The sequence below is a fragment of the Aulonocara sp. 'chitande type north' Nkhata Bay genome, linkage group LG7 (genome assembly GCF_057382095.1).
Source record: "Aulonocara sp. 'chitande type north' Nkhata Bay isolate Kocher_YH1m ecotype deep benthic linkage group LG7, A_spYH_male_GT1.1, whole genome shotgun sequence".
Classification (NCBI taxonomy): Eukaryota; Metazoa; Chordata; class Actinopteri; order Cichliformes; family Cichlidae; genus Aulonocara; species Aulonocara sp. 'chitande type north' Nkhata Bay.
The window spans coordinates 44,760,557-44,778,525 of record NC_141350.1 but is presented as its reverse complement, the minus strand read 5'-3'; the positions used below and the strand labels follow the sequence as shown (position 1 = coordinate 44,778,525).

At 42.5% G+C, this 17,969-nt stretch overlaps 1 protein-coding gene across 2 annotated transcripts; it reads left to right on the top strand.

The window, feature by feature from the left end:
* The first annotated feature begins 2,299 nt into the window (after positions 1 to 2,299).
* On the top strand, positions 2,300 to 17,941 carry coro1cb (coronin, actin binding protein, 1Cb). 2 transcript variants are annotated; one of them, XM_086300683.1, is made up of 11 exons: positions 2,300 to 4,631; positions 10,996 to 11,195; positions 13,193 to 13,315; positions 13,580 to 13,709; positions 13,925 to 14,106; positions 14,197 to 14,316; positions 14,644 to 14,748; positions 14,849 to 14,994; positions 16,192 to 16,249; positions 16,383 to 16,625; positions 16,953 to 17,941. In XM_086300683.1, the coding sequence occupies exons 1-11, from the start codon at positions 2,315 to 2,317 to the stop codon at positions 17,070 to 17,072; spliced, it is 3,744 nt and encodes a 1,247-aa protein (XP_086156809.1). In that variant the 5' UTR covers positions 2,300 to 2,314; the 3' UTR covers positions 17,073 to 17,941. The 2 variants fall into 2 exon arrangements, with proteins under 2 accessions (XP_086156809.1, XP_086156810.1); XM_086300684.1 differs by lacking the exon at positions 2,300 to 4,631 and adding an exon at positions 7,644 to 8,121.
* Positions 17,942 to 17,969: the final 28 nt, after the last annotated feature.

The window sequence follows — 17,969 nt, the reverse complement described above, 5'->3', positions numbered from 1 at the left end:
ACAGAGCAGAAAGCACCCTTATTGAATTAGTCAAATGAAGACGGTGTGACATCACAGGGCAGGTGACTGCTGGAGGAGCAAAAAGTCCAAAGTCCTACGGGCATGCGAAGCATCTGTTTGAAACATCACCCTCAGTAAGTAGCTTCCTCTTTCCATCTGCTTTCTGTAAACATTTTTAGTGTTTTCATGTCAGTGGTGCTTAGATAACATTCAAAACTATGGACAGTTAATTGCTCGAGGGGAATTCAGAATAGTTTCAGAAAGTATTCATTAACAGTAAAGACTACAATAGAAAGCTAGTAGAAAAATGTATGTAACTGCCTCATGACATTTAACAACATAAGAATTTTCATTCAAGCTTTGAAAAGCTCCATTGCTGTATCACCATCTACTATCATTAGATGTTTAATATGGATATGTAATTATATAATTACATATGTATGGTAGATGTTTAATGAAAATGTTTTTCAAGTTTAAGAAACACCTTATTGGAGCGTTTAGTTTATTTAAATCCATCATGCCACCTTTAAAATTGAAGGCCATTTACCTTTTTATGACCAGCCGTACAGAAAGCTATGGAAATTTTACTGTCAGACTAGATAATGCATCTGAATATCATCCCGTTGTACTGACAGTCTGAATTTGAATTTGAGCTTGTTACTTTGTGAGTTAACACTCTAAAGGAACAGTAATGTAGTTTTAACTGGAAAAACAAAGCCTATGCAGAGACCAGGCTAATAGTTTGGGTACTCCAAGTCACAAGTCTCTTATAAACCGTGTGCCTACTATTGAAAGCATGACAGACACATGAATGGGAAATGAAGAGGGGGTGGGGGTTTAAAAGTCAGTGTCACAGATGCCTCCGCCGGCTGCCCTTGTAACACAGCCATCCCAAAATAACACTTTAACACTTTAGATACAGTAAAGCTGCAAGTCGAGCTGTTTTTAGCCGCATAACAGATAACCAGAGCTGGAGAAATAACAATGAATGATGAATTACATCCTACCTTCCCATCAGACACTCACAGTATTATTAAGAGCATTATTTATTTAATTTTAGATACGCATTTAAACATATTTTTGGATGAACCACCTTCCCATTGGCTATCACTTTAGCATCACTTTATTTAATAGAATAATATATTTTTACATTCAAACAAACAGAATTTTTTTTTTAATTGGTAAAGATTCGACACAATCTTTATCTTATGTGAAGGGAGCTAAAACAGGGGTCAAGGTTCAAAGATAACAGTTCTGTTTTTATCTTATTAGGTAGGTAGACAAGCTTAAAAGAAGTGATGAGCCACTTGGTGCTCCTCAGGCGTGAAATGGCTGAAGCAGAAGTACATTCATTCCAAATCCTGAAGAGGTTTGGTCAGTTTCCTCACTCCTTTTTCAGCCAGCAAAATCCGTATTACTATGGCGATTACTCAGTGAGAAAACTTCTCATGCGGCAGCTCATGATTTGGTGTTTGAAATGAAGTCTGTGTGTGCACAAAACTACCTCATGCAACAATACACTCTCCTTGCTTTGCACTTGGTTTGCCTGAAAGCTAAGAATACCAATTCCACATAACACTGAAGCCCGTTAAGCTGTTTTCCCCTTCGTAATAATGGACCTTACACCATCCATCATCATGTCTGTGGTTAAACTCTGTTCTCATCAGACCCTGGACAAACGATTCCAGCTGACCTTTCTCTAAACCCCGTCACCAAAACAATCACAAACATTTACAGACAGTCTGAAGGCAGGCACGCACAGCACAAACACGCCTTGTCTCAGAAGCAGTAATTGACAGCGCATGACGCCTCACAAAGGCACAAGCTTGACTAAAATGTATTTTCTTGCACTCACAAATTATACAAAACATGGATTAGATGCTACTGAATGCTTATTAATGTAGTGATTTAGGTGTTATGTGTTTATTCAGTGATATTAGATTTGTTCAGACTGCCTTGTCTGACCTTGGCACCTGGCAGCTGACCTCCTATATAACTCGTCGTGTTTCCTTTTTGGCCTCCTGACTCATTGGCAGCAGCCAGACCCACTTTAATTATAGCCGCCACAGCATTCCTCTTTGACAGAATAGGAAGAGATAGAGAGAGAGAGGCCTCAGGAGGGCAGGTGTGAACAGTGCAGAAGATTATGCAAAAATAGAGAAAGACTCAAGATAGTTGATAATGGTAGCGTCTGTTGTGTGATTTCATCTCACTGGGATGGGCAGGCAAGCCATCCGCGTGACTTCATTATGCCATGCTGAATCTTGAAGTGTCCCTAACGCTCTTTTCCTAATGCTAAGACAGAGCAACAGCCATGGGCCAGAAGCTGGAGAGGCTGTCGGAAAAAGACGAAGACTCACTTGATAACTCTGACTGTTCAGAGCAAACCGGAGATACACAGCAGACAGAGGTAGCAGAACAAGACGAGGGCAAACAGCAGGATGATGGCAGCTTTGTCACCCCGCGGGGTATTGGTGAGATTAGTGGGATCAGTGGCAGCAGCCTAGCCACTGGGAAAGCATGGGAGCACACAGTCACATCTCCATGGACAGACCCTCAAAGTGGGCAGCCAATCAGGCCTCTAGGTCAGAAGGAGCACCCTCTGAACACTAGGACAGAGTGGGTGGGTGGAGTAAGTAGAAATACAGAGAAGTCAAAAACTGTCCCGAGGGCTAAGGAGACTAGACAAACGTTTGGCAAAAAGCAAGGCTCTGAGAATAAGGCTGTGGCCTGTGCTGGGACTACAGCCATGGAGAAATCAGCCACATGCAATCCAACTACTGAGGAAGACTTTGTGGTTCTTGAGAAGGATGAGACGTGGACGTCACCGGAAAGGGAAAACGATATTGTTTTGAGGCACAGGATAAACACAGAAAAGCCTGAATCACTAAATAAAAGAGGAAGTAAGGAAGACACACCAGATATCTGCAATGACGATAACTTTGTACATCCTTCCAAGAATACCCCTCGGGAAAAGGGTAATGAAAAGAAAAGCAGAGGAAACTCTGACACGCTTTTAATGGGAGCTGACACACATGCTAGGACTTCACCCACGGTCTGTTTTAAGAGGGAAATGGGTCAACGTTTGGCTGAAGTGACAGGCAGCAGGTGTCAGCTAAAAGGAGCTGGTTGTGTTGGAGCTGGAGCCCAGAGTGAGACAACTGGTAGCGGAATAGCAGAGGGGGAGCAAAACTTGAGAGACCACACCAAGGAGAAAGTTTCTACTGACATCCAGCAGGAGCACCTGTCAACGCTAAACAAATCCAAAAGTCAGGATAAGGAAAGCCACAGTTCGGGGTTTCTTGCACAAAGACAACAAGTGGATCAGTCGTACCAGAACAGATTTGCTGGGGCTGTGTATAAGAGGGCTAAAGCAGGGGTCACGGGCATTGTTTCAGCATGCACCAAGAAAGATGACAGCCAAGATGTTGGCAAAGCAGCCAACTCTATAACACTGCTACTGCAAGACAATCCCCCATTTACAGTGGAAGAATGTGATTTGATCCCTAGTCCTCCTCTGCCAGAGAATGGAGGCTGTGATGGAAAGATACAGGTCGCAAGCCTAAAGAAGGAGAGCGAGCTTGTTTGCTTCTCTGCTGTCATCACCCCTCCACCTTTAACTCATGTGATGCCCAATAGAGACACAACAATGATGAAGCAGCTTGACACAAATGCGGTCAGTTCAACAATGGCACCAGACGCCACGTCTAACAAAGGTGAATCGGTGACAAAAGAAAAGCCCAAAATCAAAGGTCCACCGCCACCGGTTCCCAAAAAGCCTAAAAATCCATTTATAAAGCTGAAAACTGCACAGTTAATGTCTACAGATGTGCAAAGACGAGGAAAGGAACACCTGCGTTCAGAGGAGAGGGTCAAGAGGAGGCACACTTTTCATTTTAACAGAGACCTTCCGTGCAGCACTCTAGCTAATCAGGACATGTGCTTACTGTGGGATGAAAAGGGCACTTACACTGTGCCAGCTAACATTCGTCGACTCTCTGCTGACCTTAGCCCTTGGGACCATCTTTCACTGAGGCACATGGATGACCGGTATGGAGATATGATTGACTTCGAGTACTGTGTGCGAATGGCAAATCTGTCTCCAGAGGAAGAGACACAAAACTTGGACATGTGGCAGAAAAGAGTATTCCCAGAGAGACGGACCAGAAGTAAATGGTCACCTCCACCCTACGCACAAAAGCCCTCGAATCCATTTGAGACACTTCCCAAACCGGAGGTCACAGCTGAGAATGAAGGTGAAAGACCAAACCCTGCGTCTTCAGGGAAAAAAGAAATAGACCCAGAGGTCCAACCTGAAACAGTCCACACACAGGTCAGCGACCATAACCACGTTAACTATGCTTACCATAGAGATATAAGTGATCGCAGCACTGAGAGAGATGCAGGGAATGGCAGTGAGATTGGTTCCTACAAGCCTGTGGCAAAAATTATCAGAGAAGCAAACCAAATGCAGAGACATCAAGCCGGACAGGGACCTGAAGGGTCCAAAGCTCCAGTTCGTGTGTCAGAGCAGAGTCCGAGCATCAAAGTATCCCAAATGAAGAACGCCTTTGATGTCCCAAAGAAATCCAAAGAAAGGCCAGCAGAAGTGCAACAGTCTCCAAAGAAAGGTAAGTTCTTACATATATTCTATCAAACCATTTATGCAAGCAATAATGTTGACTTTCACTTAAAATAGTTATCTCGTGGTATATGAAATCTACTAGAAGTGTCGTTTGATCAATTCAAACATTTATGTTCAAAGTAAGGTCATGGTTGTCTACATAACGATGGGCTGATTAAGACTGATGTGCTTGAGTGCCAGTTATTTGGAGGGAAAGTGTTTCCATAATATATTTTCATTTGATAACCCAGAGAAGAATTCGCTGCAGTTTCCTGCAGCTCTAAGAAGTGTCCTTTTGGCCTCTTTAAGTAGTTTGTTTTGGTTTTAAGTCTGACCTTTAACGTCATAACTCTTGTGGACAGGAGTAAACAGTTGACAGATAGAGTTAGCAGGAGGCTGATGAGTAGTGGAGCTAGATATTTCTTTGAAGAGGTAAAAGCAATAACCAAAAACAGCTCCATTTCTATTTACAGCTCTATTTACAGCAAGCCTTTTACTCATGCTGAGTGAAACAGAAGTCTACAATAAGGTCTAGGTAATGAACAGCAGTCACAAACCGCATACTCTAGTTTTAACCCTGAGGTGTTAATGTGAATATTAATATAACAGACCACCTTATAATCCCAGTGGCAGTCTTGGAAACTGTCCATGATTTTCCCCCAACTTCTGTTGACACATACTGGGATAGGCTCCAAAGCCCTTGTCCTTATGTAACAAGCGGGAAAAGAAATTGGAAATGCAGCATTAGAAATTAATGAGAAGTCAGTGTTGACCTTTATGAAGACATGATGATGGGAATGAAAGGCCTGAAATAGGCCTGTTACTTTCTTATCTGTCCCAAAGGTCAATAACAACTTTAAAAAAAAAAATTGAATCAGACATGTAATTACTAGACTGCATAAAAACAACTGAACCCTTTATTTTAGGCATCAACTAGCAATAAGGGAAACTGGTTCTATCACAAACATCTACAGATGAGGACAAGTCAAACACACATCTCCTCAGCAAATCCAGCCCATTCTTCTTTGGCAAATCACTCAAGCTCGTCCAGATTTGATCGTCTTGTGGCATGAACCTCGCTCTTTAGTTCATGCCACAGATTTTTCTCATTTGTGCAATACATCAGTAATGTGGAGGTAGTTCTTCACGTGAAGCGGCGTATGTTTTGGGTCGTTGTCGTGTTGGAAGACAAAGCGACAACTTAGATCCAGTTTTGCTGCTGACTGCTTGAGTTTTTCTTTCAAAATCTTCACACATACTTTTTCTTCATGAGTGCTCCCACCTTAATGAGCTGTCCAGTTCCAGACACACTGAAGAATGCCCACTTCTACCACCATGATCCACTATAGGGACGGTGTTCTTTGGGTTGTATGATTCTCCCTTCTCTGTGGCCAAAGTTTGGTTTGGTCTCATCTCACCAAAGAACACATTTACATTATTCATAATCTTTCTCCAGGTTGTCCTTGGCATACTTAACTCTGGTTTGAAGGAGTCTCTTCTGCAGAAGTGGAATTTTTCTTGCTCTGCAACCTCACGGTCCCTACCTGTGCAGGGTTCAAGTGGTTGTCTTCTTTGAGACTACAATTTTCAACCTTGCTAAGTCATTCACTGATGTCCTGGCAGTTGTTCTGGGGTCTTTATTCGTGTCTTTTTCTAATTTTCTTTCCAGAGTCTTTGACATATTGTGCTTCCCACCTTAGCTCCCATTCCAGCTTGGCAACACTGTGATAACTTTGTATATCCATCTCCTGCTTTGAGAGAATCTTTTTTTTTTCTCAAGCCCAAACTGATTTCTTTTGTTTTTGGCACAATGTTTTCTCAAGTGACAGGTCAAACCCTTGCCGGTGTTTTTATACTGTGTGTAAACTGGAAGATAACCCTCAGTTTTAACTTGATTTTACAACCTATAACATTAAAGCACATCATTGCATACCAGTGGTTTGTGCTGTGGCTCAATAAAAAGGTCAGTTTTTGTTTAGAAAATTTTGACAAAAACTTTCAATCTCATGGGGGAGGAGATGATACTTGTGTCCTCATCTGTACTTAGCTCATCTGTACTTTGCTTTAACCTCCTAGGACCTGCCGTCCACATATGTGGACATCACATTTTGGGTTATTTAGACCAAAATACTAAATTTTGCTCTACATGGGCCTGATATCCACTTACAAGGACATTATACTGCTACTGTTCTATCAAAATTTTAAATGAATATCCTCATATGTGGCTCTCATTTTTCTTAAAAACAAAAATTCTTTGTTTCTACATTCATCAGGCCCCAATATGCCCAAATATCAAAGAGAAATTAAAAATGCATGTCGTGGAAGAGTTCAGGTCTTAGGAGGTTAAATATGTTCAGTGAAAATATAGTCACTTAATTCAACAAAGGCAGCATTTAATGGCTGATTCCCCTTGTTAGACTGGGTGCGAGAGGTCGGCGGATCAATCCAAATATCGATAGTATCCATACCAACACTGGTATGGGATGGATACTAACGCGATAGGATGAAACCAATACACCTTAAACATCCACTGTGAAAAATGTCCGAACCTTTTGTGCCGACTGTCACGTCTATTTTATTTATGGCCTATAGTACCTATAGCATAACAGAAACAACGAATGTTGTCCGAAAGTGCTTTAAAGAAAGGCATATTTACATTCCTGGTCTCCAAAAAAAAAAAAAAAAATCAAAAAAAATCAAAAATCCCCTTTCAAACTACATAAAAAATTGAAAGGCATTGTGGAAAGTAAAAAATCACAGTGATTTAATGATTATTAAACATAAGGTGTCCGCATAGGTTTAAAGTATTGGTATCGGTAATACTGGCCCTGTATTTACTTGATAGTGGATCAATACCAAAAGTACAGAACAGTACAAATGAGCGCTCGTCCTTTCTTTTTCATGTTTTTGGACAGGACAAGCTGGTAGGTGGGAGGAATGGGACGGAGGGGGAGGGGAGGGACCCTCACACAAAAGATGCTCCTGTTTTTCCACATTTTTTTGCGCTAAACGAATATTTTCAGAATGTCTCCTTAAATAGAAACACGCGGATACAGTGAAGACACCCAGTTTTCCAGCAAACCCCATCCCATTTAATCAGAAGCAAAGAAAAAAATCCGACTTTTCATTTGCGCATGTGCCGTAGCCAGTCGTCAGCGTATTCTATTGAATTCAATAACGAGATGAGAATAGACGAATACTAGACTTCCGCAGGTGAGGACCGAGCTGGAGATGCTCTGTTTGCCATCTGGCATCCTGAAATACCACTAGATTTTTTTAAATTGCCTCTGGCTACCCATCTGCAGTGAAGAAAGGGGAATAAGAGCATTGCGGCTGGGCTTCTTTTTTTTTTCTTTTTTTTGGTGGTGAAGTCAAGGGATACTAGCAACGTCCTGCAGGATAAGGGCCCGCCTAAACTACCACATTCATGAGTTGTGATTGATTTGCCCCCCCTCCCCTTCCCCGTGCGTACGAAAAATCTTGCATAGATTTAGGAGGTAAGAAAGAGTGACATTGTGCATTTTGCGTGTTATATATCAGTGGTTTGTTGTGCAGCATCTGTGTAGCTCGTTGGATGGGTTTGAGAATGGGAGCAGCCAAAAAAGAAGGGGGGAAAAAAACCTTTGGGTGGAAATATCTGCACTTGCGTCAGCTGGCAGAGCTCCACCGCAGCTAACTGTTAGCAGCTAGCCGTTAGGATGCAAAACGCGCTGCCCAGCTAGAGCAGCGGTAGTTCGTCCCCGGTAAACGCTGAGTGAACCACACACAAACCCCGCATGTGTGAGGAAAAACACTCCCCGCCCGTCGCCTCCTACTCGCTGGCGGTGAAACGCTTGCGTGCCCGCCGCTGCTGGTGACCCAGCCCCGGCCCACCGGCACAGCTGCCGAGCTCCCCCCCCCTCCCCGGCAGTGCGGCGGAACAGTGTCTGCGGTTATCACCTTCCCCTGAACCGTATAATTTTTAGTCTGTTACACCGTATTTGGTTAAAGCTTAGATTAAACTTCGCTTAGTGCTGTGTTTCTTGGATATCTCTGGGGAATGCTCCCCCAAAACCCTATACTGACCAAAACACACATGTCCACCCCCCATCCTCTTTTTCTTCTTCTTTAAAGCCGGTTTGCTAATGGCACGTAAAGCTTTTAAATAACGGTAACTATCTACTTTTAAGAGTCTGAAGAGGTCATCTAAAATCACAAGTGAACATTGACTGCTAAATAAAATTATTAATATAACTGATTTAAAGAGGAGAGCGGGGGGCGGAGGGGACATGCGGAGCTTTGTGGTTGTGTCGGCTAACGTTAGCCAGCAACCTTTGTTTAACGCTAGCACAGAGCCTCCAATGAATACGACGTACATGAAATACTCAGCCTTTAATTTTAAAATATATATCCCATGTATGTGGCCATTATTATAAACAAAAGCTGAATTGGATTTAAAGTGGCAGTATCGCACACACCCATTTAATCACAGTTGCCCAGACTGTGAGTATAGCAGCCAGGGAGGCCACACACCTTGGGGGGCTGCTGACTGAGTCTTTTTAGCATCACACACCAAACTGTCCCCCTTCTGACTCTCGGACCACAAAATGTTAGCACTAGTCTTTACCTGCAGCGTCAAGGCTAAATACTGTGTGCTCTGCTGTCTGTAAGGCCACCATCATGACGCTCAGTGATGTGTGTGCTGGGGTTGGGTGGTGGAGGGCAGAGAGCATCATTTTAAATAAGTAGCATCAACTAAAGCCTGCGGGGTTGTGAGGCATCTCATCTCGTCAGGTGAATATGTGGAGTGAAGGTGACTGCTGCTGAATGGAGATCTAATATTGACTGAGGGAACATGCTGTTCCGATGGGCTGTAAACAGCAGCGCTTTGCTGTTCAAGCATTATGCAGCCCTGCAGCAATGTGGTCAGTGTTTGCAGCTTTGGGAATTGCCATGGGAATTTCCAGAGCAAGCATTGTATTTCTAGGAAGAGCAATTCACCACTTCCTTATATTGCACAAAGGTGTGATAATATTTGCAGATAGAAGTGCTTTTAAGGCATTGTCAGTGCTCTCCATATGGGCAGTATAAACTGTGGCTGGTGAGGTAGTTATTTACACACTAAATATGAATTAAAAAGCAGCCACATTATTATACGTGATGCAGCAAAACTACAGAAGAGTGTCAGTCAGTCCTGATCTGTACACATGCGCACAGTCCTGAAGTCTAACCAGCCTGAATAATCAAAGACATCTATTCAGTGTGGGTGTATAATGGGCTTTACAGCGTCAATCTTATCTTGACACATTGAGATTGGTGAGACTGGAGCAGCTCATTCTGCTTTAAATGTCTTTAAAATCAGTAAAATTCTGGAAAACTTATTTGCAAAGCTGTTTTGTTTTTTGTTTTTTTTAACTAAACTGCCAAAAAATGATGGTAGTCAAAAATAATGCGTGATTCAGCTTTCCATTTTCAGAATCTGTGGCTCGACGTGTGAAAGCAGGTGGGTTTGGTGTGTTGACAGACCTGTGGATGTCAAGAGGGAAAAAAGAAAGCCTGCAGCTTGTGTAACGCTCAGTCGGTTCAGACTGGCACCTTAATTACTGTCCTGAGACAGGATGTTTCCCACATAATTATACAATAAAGCCTGTCACTAAAACGGAATAAAAGTCCTGAATACCGAGAGTTTAGGAATTACAATAGACTGTGCCTAAGACAAGCCAGGGTTAACTTCATGAGATGTCTGCACTTACTACCTGATGACTTGGGCTGAATTCAATAAGACACGGGGGTAATGTGCTTAAAGACACACAGAGCTCCAGCGTGCATCAACAATTCAGATCATAGCCAGAATCTTGGAGCAACAACAGGCCATCTGTGGTGTGCTCACAGGAACTGATGCAGCACTTTAAAAATATAACATCCGCGATGACGGGGCTGAACTTTCGTTGCTGCATCTGAATCAATAGACCCAAAATACATTTTGTATGTACATGTTTAAGACTTGAAATGAACCGCCTTGGGTTGTTTTTAATATACCCATCTAATGTGTACGTGTCACACTCGGCATGCAAGATGCGTCTTCTTCTATGGTTTAACTTCATAGCATTTGCCAGTAGGTAGAGCCGACTTGTTTCCTCTGCATGCACAGGACCAAATTTAGTCACTGTTAATGAGCATAATGTGAGATGAGAGTCTGTGCTGGCACTAAACCAAAGTTACCCCGAGGTAACTTTGGTTTAGTGCGTTTACCAGTCTGCACAAATCTGAGGTAATTGTCAGATTTGTGCAGACCAAGAGGCCACTTGGTTTTCACTTGTGTAGCAAACTGTCGTCATTTAATTAGAACATTTGCCTGCAAAATGCACAAAACCCTGACATCCTCTCTGCAGATATGATGCGGCGAGTTGTGCGACAGAGCAAGTTCCGTCACGTGTTCGGCCAGGCCGTGAGGAACGACCAGTGCTACGATGACATCCGCGTGTCCAGGGTCACGTGGGATAGCTCCTTCTGTGCCGTCAACCCCAAGTTTGTCGCCATCATCATAGAGGCCAGCGGGGGAGGTGCTTTTCTTGTACTTCCTCTCCAAAAGGTGAGATGCCTTGCTTCCATCGGTGTCAAAGAGTTGTGATGGCAGATCCATTTAAATGATATAAGAGAGAATAGAAGTGTGCAGTCGTGTGATGTGATCTGTGATGTTCTTTCTTCCGCTGTGGTGGGAAATCATTTTGTTACAAAATGTCCCTCAAATGATGTTCATGTGATATGATAGTGCAGCGTTTTTTCACTTTAAATGCAGCTCACAGTATCCAAGTGGTAATTCATATTCAGAACTGGCCAAACAAGCTAACACCACGACAACACTGAATAGATAGAAACAGCTACTGAACAACAGTGTGAAAGCTGTTATACTTTACGCACCTCATGAATAAGAATATATGTAATTGTTACATTTCGGAGTTCACCAATAATAATTGCAAGAAAAACAAGATTGGGGGGGATCTCAGTGACCACCAATTAGTTGATCTACTGAGAGAATGTTTGCATATAAGCAGCACCTGTCTGGGCGCAACATCAAAGAAATTCTAAGTTCTATAACTAGATATGCTCACCGGCCTCTTTATTAGGTACTAGTAATAATAATAATGCATTGCATTTATATAGCGCTTTTCGAGACCCCCAAAGCGCTTTACAATTCCACTATTCATTCACTCTCACATTCACACACTGGTGGAGGCAGCTACAGTTGTAGCCACAGCTGCCCTGGGACAGACTGACAGAAGCGAGGCTGCCATATCGCGCCATCGGCGCCTCTGGCCAACACCAGTAGGCGTGATGGCCACCATGTTGTTTAGATTGAATTTTAACTCTATCACCTGAACTGAGACTCATCAGAGCAAGAAGTGTTTTTCCACTCTGTTGTCCAACTTTGTGGAAGCTGTGTAAATTGGGTTCATTTTGTTTTAGTTTAGTTTTGAGCTGACAGGAGTGACACCTGGTTTGGTCTTCTGCTGGTGTAGCACATCTGCTTCAAGGTTTGATCTGTTATATATTAACAGATTATTTTTAAATTGATTTTTTAACTGCTGACATCACCAAAATATTTCCACCCAAAGAAATTCTGCTCACTGGATAGTTTCCCATTGTCTGCAAACCCAAGAGATAGTTGTACAGGGAAAATCCTAGTAGACCAGCAGTTTCTTAAATACTCAGACCAGCGCAGCTGGGAACTCGGCTGAAGGCCCATTTGAACTTATGGATATGATGTGATTGGGGTGTTTCATAATGACATTGCAAATGTTTTTGATCTTAATATCAAAGGCAAAAATTGTGGCTTTAAATGTCAGGTTGGAAAAAAAATCTTTTAGAAAACTGTTCCTGGTTCAAAAATTGGACACTGATAGTGTAAAGCTTACCCAGAGGCACAGGGGGTGTTGCAGCACACTCTGTCATTCAGAACATGGTGAATTAACCATGAATACCGGCTCTTCAGTGCGCCCCTGCTGTTAGCCCATAGATAATCAATGTTTAAATTCGCACGATTCTAAAGGCATTCAGTTTGTGTCATGTTACAGCTGTATCAGTCAACACATAATCCACACAGAGGACAGCTGCTCTGACATTATTTTAGGCTGCTTGGATGATTAGGTTATAGTTGCTGCTCAGTGTCCTACATCTGGAGTAAAGTGCTTTTACTTTGAGTCATGTGGAAAAGACAGAAATGATACTTGGATATCAGATTTTAAGTAAATACCCAAAAAGCATTAAACTGATCTCCCGTCTGCAGCAAGTTGTTTTGCAGCTGAATATCAAAGTTCACCACCTCCACTTCGGCCACAAATGAATTCAGTCTTTGGAAAACATCGTGAAATGTTAGGTGCTCTTTTTACGGGTTGTAATGGACTAAATGTGATTAAACAGACTTTTGTGAATGAACATGTGTTTTCTACTAAAATTCAACAGGACTGAATCGCTTCTGTTGGCAATTTTTGCCTATTTTTAACTCCTATCAGCTAGCTAGACTTGACTGCGCTGCCTTAGCTTACACTTTTTGACCTCTTTATAATAAGCTTGTGCTGTGTGTTGTAGACTGGCCGTATAGACAAGGCCTACCCGACAGTATGTGGTCACACAGGCCCAGTGTTGGACATCGAGTGGTGTCCTCATAATGACCATGTCATTGCTAGCAGCTCGGAGGACTGCACAGTCATGGTAAGAACATGACATTTGATTTTTCTTGGGGTTTTTATGGTTTATGCTTTAGTATTTAACAGAGCAGTACTTTAAGTGCAGTTGCCCTTTACAGTTTATGTATTGTGAACTATGTGCTGTATAATATAAGAGAAAATAGGATGTTGTTATAAACTAGAATGGAGTTAATGTACCGCTGTAAAACTTGCACTACTTTCTGTGTAATATTTATTTAAAAAGATCTTTATTCAGCAGATTTTCTCTAACTTTCTTTGTCCGGTGTAGGTCTGGCAGATACCTGAGAACGGACTGGAATCTCCCCTTTCAGAGCCTGTGGTTGTGTTAGAGGGCCATTCTAAAAGGGTTGGCATTGTGTCTTGGCACCCCACCGCACGCAATGTTCTTCTCAGCGCAGGTAACCTTTACCTGAAGCTTTGGAACAATCCATTCCCTCCAAGTGCAGTAATGCTGCCTGCATGGGTAACTCATCCTCTGCACACAGCTGAACTCCAGATCTGACCGATTATCTCGACCCCCTACCGTCGTTGCATTGCTCCGTGTGGTGTAAAGTGCTGAAAATAAACTCGGACAAAGAGGCGTGTGCACTCACACTGTGCGTGTCCATTTTAGGGTGTGACAATCAGATCATCATCTGGAATGTGGGCACAGGAGAGGCTATGATAAACCTGGAGGACATGCACCCTGATGTTATCTTTAGTGTCAGCTGGAGCCGCAACGGCAGCCTGCTCTGCACCGCCTGCAAGGACAAGAAGGTCCGCGTCATTGACCCTCGTAAAAAAAAGATTGTGGCGGTAAGTGAAAGCCCTGAGGGATTCGGGGGCCGTAGCGCTTCACTTCAAAGCATTGATCGCCAAACCTGACCAGTGTGTTTCTGTTTTAAGGAGAAGGACAAAGCTCACGAGGGAGCTCGGCCAATGAGAGCAATCTTTTTAGCAGATGGAAACATTTTCACCACTGGATTCAGCCGCATGAGCGAGCGCCAGCTAGCCCTCTGGAAAACTGTATGTCACTGAAGTCATTTAATACTGAACACACTGATACATCACATTACACTGTTATCCTCACGACACTCCTGTCTTTTAAAGTAATGTTAAGGTTAGGGAATTTTGCTTTCTGTCCAATAATACAAGTCAAAATATCAGGGGCATCGTCAGTTTCTCCTGTCCTGATTGGTACAGGAGGAGCATTTATCTGTACTCTGAGGCTATGACACCTCATCTCCAGCTGGGGGCAGTCAAATCAAAGTCTAACAGGGGCAGATCTATTAGATCTGTAAATGTTATCCGACACTATGCTGTCACTACATGGGAGGAATTTTATGTTTCCAGGATAGCATGGATGAACCAATATGTGTTCACGAGATGGACACCAGTAATGGAGTCCTGCTGCCCTTCTATGACCCCGACACCAACATAGTTTACCTGTGTGGAAAGGTACATCAACCTCTTATTTACAAATGCTTTTCTTTTTATTTGAATTACCCTTTATCACTCTTTTCACAAACTTAACTTTAAGCTGTGAATGTGTCCTCAGGGTGACAGCAGCATTCGGTACTTTGAGATAACTGATGAGGCACCATTCGTTCACTACCTCAACACCTTTTCCACCAAGGAGCCCCAGAGGGGCATGGGGTACATGCCGAAAAGAGGTCTGGATGTCAACAAATGTGAAATAGCAAGGTACAGTAATAATATTTCTACTCGATGTCCAAGGTTAACTAGAAATAAACTAAAAACTACGATTCAATGTGAAAACCCATTTTAGTTCATTAAAAGGAATATGAGACATGTTAAAAAAGTAAGCTAAATTAAATTCTTTTTTTGAAATTGGAAAAATGAACTAAAATAAAAATATAAAGGAAATATCATTAGTTTTATTTTCTGTCAAAAATTTACTACAGCTTGCCTGATGAGTCTTTGATGGACATGTTTATTGAGACGAGCAAGTCTGTGAGTCGACTGAGCACTCAAAGGACCTTCTTTCTACATATTCACCCATATGCATAGAAGGGCTTTTTTTTCTTCTAAGGCTAATCCCGTTTCACCCAACATTTACGCACTTGCGCTCCAATGCGTGTATCAGGGGCAGCTTGGGGTTCCTCGACATGTAGACATGTGATCGAATCGCCGACCTTCTGATTGGTAGGCGACCTGCTCTACCTCCAGAGCCGCAGCCTCCCCAAATTAGATTTACCAGTAATTCTCAAAGTGGAAAGTCCCCAAGGAGATGTGACTCACAGTTGAGGGAATCACAGAATATTTTTTTTATAAATAATGTAGTTGTGGTATACCATAGAAAATGTGTGTGTGTGTATGTAGATGTGGTGGTTATTTATGCCAGCAAAACAAGTGTGTTAAGTTCATAACTCTATTTTTAGCTTAATCCAAACTTCACTCTAAGCCCAAAGCAGCAAAATCTGTGTTTCAGATAATATTTTATGTGACCAACAATCCACAGATGTTCAGTATCAAAATATTCACACTTTAGACTTCATGTAAAACTCATTTAACATAATGGAAAGTTTTTGTTTTGTTTTTACTGTAAAGCCATAAGGGGGGAAAAAAACTTCTATAATAGTGACATCTTTTTATTCAAATGTTTAAATGTCTATTGCTTTGGCATTCATTCATATTACATCAATGCGCGAAGGCTTTTATCAGTTGGAAAAGCTGTAAAACTTATGAAAATGCAGTTAAAAGTCCCAAGCTTATGTCCCCCTTTATATTTTCTAAAGCTGTCCAATTGTCCGGATTGGAGTCTTTGTCAGGCCAATTTTAGTCCCTGGCCCTGCTTTAGAAACTAGAAGTAGGACTTCTTTTGATATTTTTGCTCCTCTGACAGCTCGTATTCTTGTCTAATATTAACTTTCTCTGTAGGTTTTACAAATTACACGAGAGAAAATGCGAACCAATCATCATGACAGTCCCACGTAAGGTAAGTCTGTTTATATAGCTTTACCTGCCTGCTGTGCTTCCTTTGCTGCTCTAAAGACCAGGTCCTCTAACTTTTACACCTCAACATTTGTTTTTGTTTTTTTTCTCTCCCTGTATCATCTGCACCTGCCCAGTCGGATCTGTTCCAGGACGACCTGTACCCAGACACGGCCGGCCCTGATCCCTCCCTGGAGGCGGAGGAGTGGTTTGCGGGCAAGAACGGTGGGCCCATCCTGATCTCACTGAAAGATGGCTACGTCTCCACAAAGAACCGGGACCTGAAAGTGGTCAAGACGAATGTTCTGGAGAGCAAGCCGGCCACAAAAGTGGAAAATGTCCCGACTGTCCAGAAGCACGCTTCTCCACAATCCTCAGTAGTGAGTGTCGGGACTGAAAAGCCGAATCTGTGTTGTGTAACGTCGTCTCATTACTGCTCCCTCTTTTAGCTGACTTTTCAATTCTCCGATCCCAGTAATTATTATGGTTGGAACAATTCACTAAAATTATGGATCAGCACATACTCGGGTGTTGGAGTCACAATTGAGTGTGACAGCAAAGGAAAATGTTAACTGCTTGCAGGGTCTCTAAGTCAAGAAATAAATAAAAAAATCACTGTTTCCAAAAAGTTGTTTAAATGTTTAAAATGATAAACGACGTTTTTAAATGGCTTCATGGAGCTAACTCACTCTGTGTTTTTTGACCAGAAAATGGAAGACAAGCTGGAAGAGGTGCTCCGAGAGTTCAAGTCGCTCAGGGACCGCGTCATCCTTCAGGACCGTCGCATCGCCAGACTGGAAGAGCAGGTCGCAAAGGTCGCCATGTAAGACGCGGCCCCTTCCCAGGACCACTCGTCGTTTTTAGGGAGAGAACCGACCAGATGGGGTCAGCCACGGCCAAATTCAACAGATTCGGCTTCATCGAGCTTGGCATCGTCCCCGTGACGATTCCAAGCCCACATTCCAAGATGAACTTTTTATCTTTCCTCATCAAAGCCTTCTGTCTCACATTTCGCCCCGACAGCACGGCGGGAAAAGGAAAAACTCTCGCAGCCCGTGTTCACATCTGAAGCAAAGACATTTTTGTTGAAGGAACAGTCTTAATTTCTTTTATTTTCTTTGTTTTTTTGTTTGTTTTGTTTTTTTCAAATTGTGGTTCTTATGTAACGTTTGTACTCTACAACTGTATGTAGCATCAGTATTTCCATTGTTCATTTTTGTGTTGCCAAATATGGATTGTGTGCCATTTCATGCACTGCTTTTACATTTTGTTTTCTTTCTCCTGTTGTACATTCCAGTCACAGCCTGGTAGAATGACAAACAACCTGGATTGTTTTTTGTTTTTTTTAAACAGTATATGCTTCTTCCTCCCATCAGTTTGCTCAATGATAATCCATCAGATTTATGAATGTGAAAGAATCCCTTCTTAAAAAAACATTTTATTCCTGATCTTCTGGGCTTTAAATTTAACTGGGGTTTTAATCGAGGGAGAGGGGTGGGAGGGGTGCATCTCTCTGGTGTAAATGTTGTGCAAATGTAGTGGTGCCTCTCGTCACTGTCAAGGGTCAAAGGTTGCCCTCTCCAGTGTATATTGGTGTTGGGAAGGGACCACTCACCCAGCTCGTGTTTCACTCAAACCCCTCCCCCTGACGAACAGTTCTGTGCACATAATAAAGATTTTACACATGGGAACCCTCCACCTGCCTCCGTTTATTCTGATCCTTT

Bases quoted from the DNA above. Each gene is read 5' to 3' on its own strand.
- coro1cb (XM_086300683.1), top strand. From the start codon at position 2,315: ATGGGCCAGAAGCTGGAGAGGCTGTCGGAAAAAGACGAAGACTCACTT. The intron at 14,107-14,196 runs GTAAGTGAAAGC...TTCTGTTTTAAG, and splicing joins GTAAAAAAAAGATTGTGGCG to GAGAAGGACAAAGCTCACGA. The intron at 16,250-16,382 runs GTAAGTCTGTTT...GCACCTGCCCAG, and splicing joins TCATGACAGTCCCACGTAAG to TCGGATCTGTTCCAGGACGA.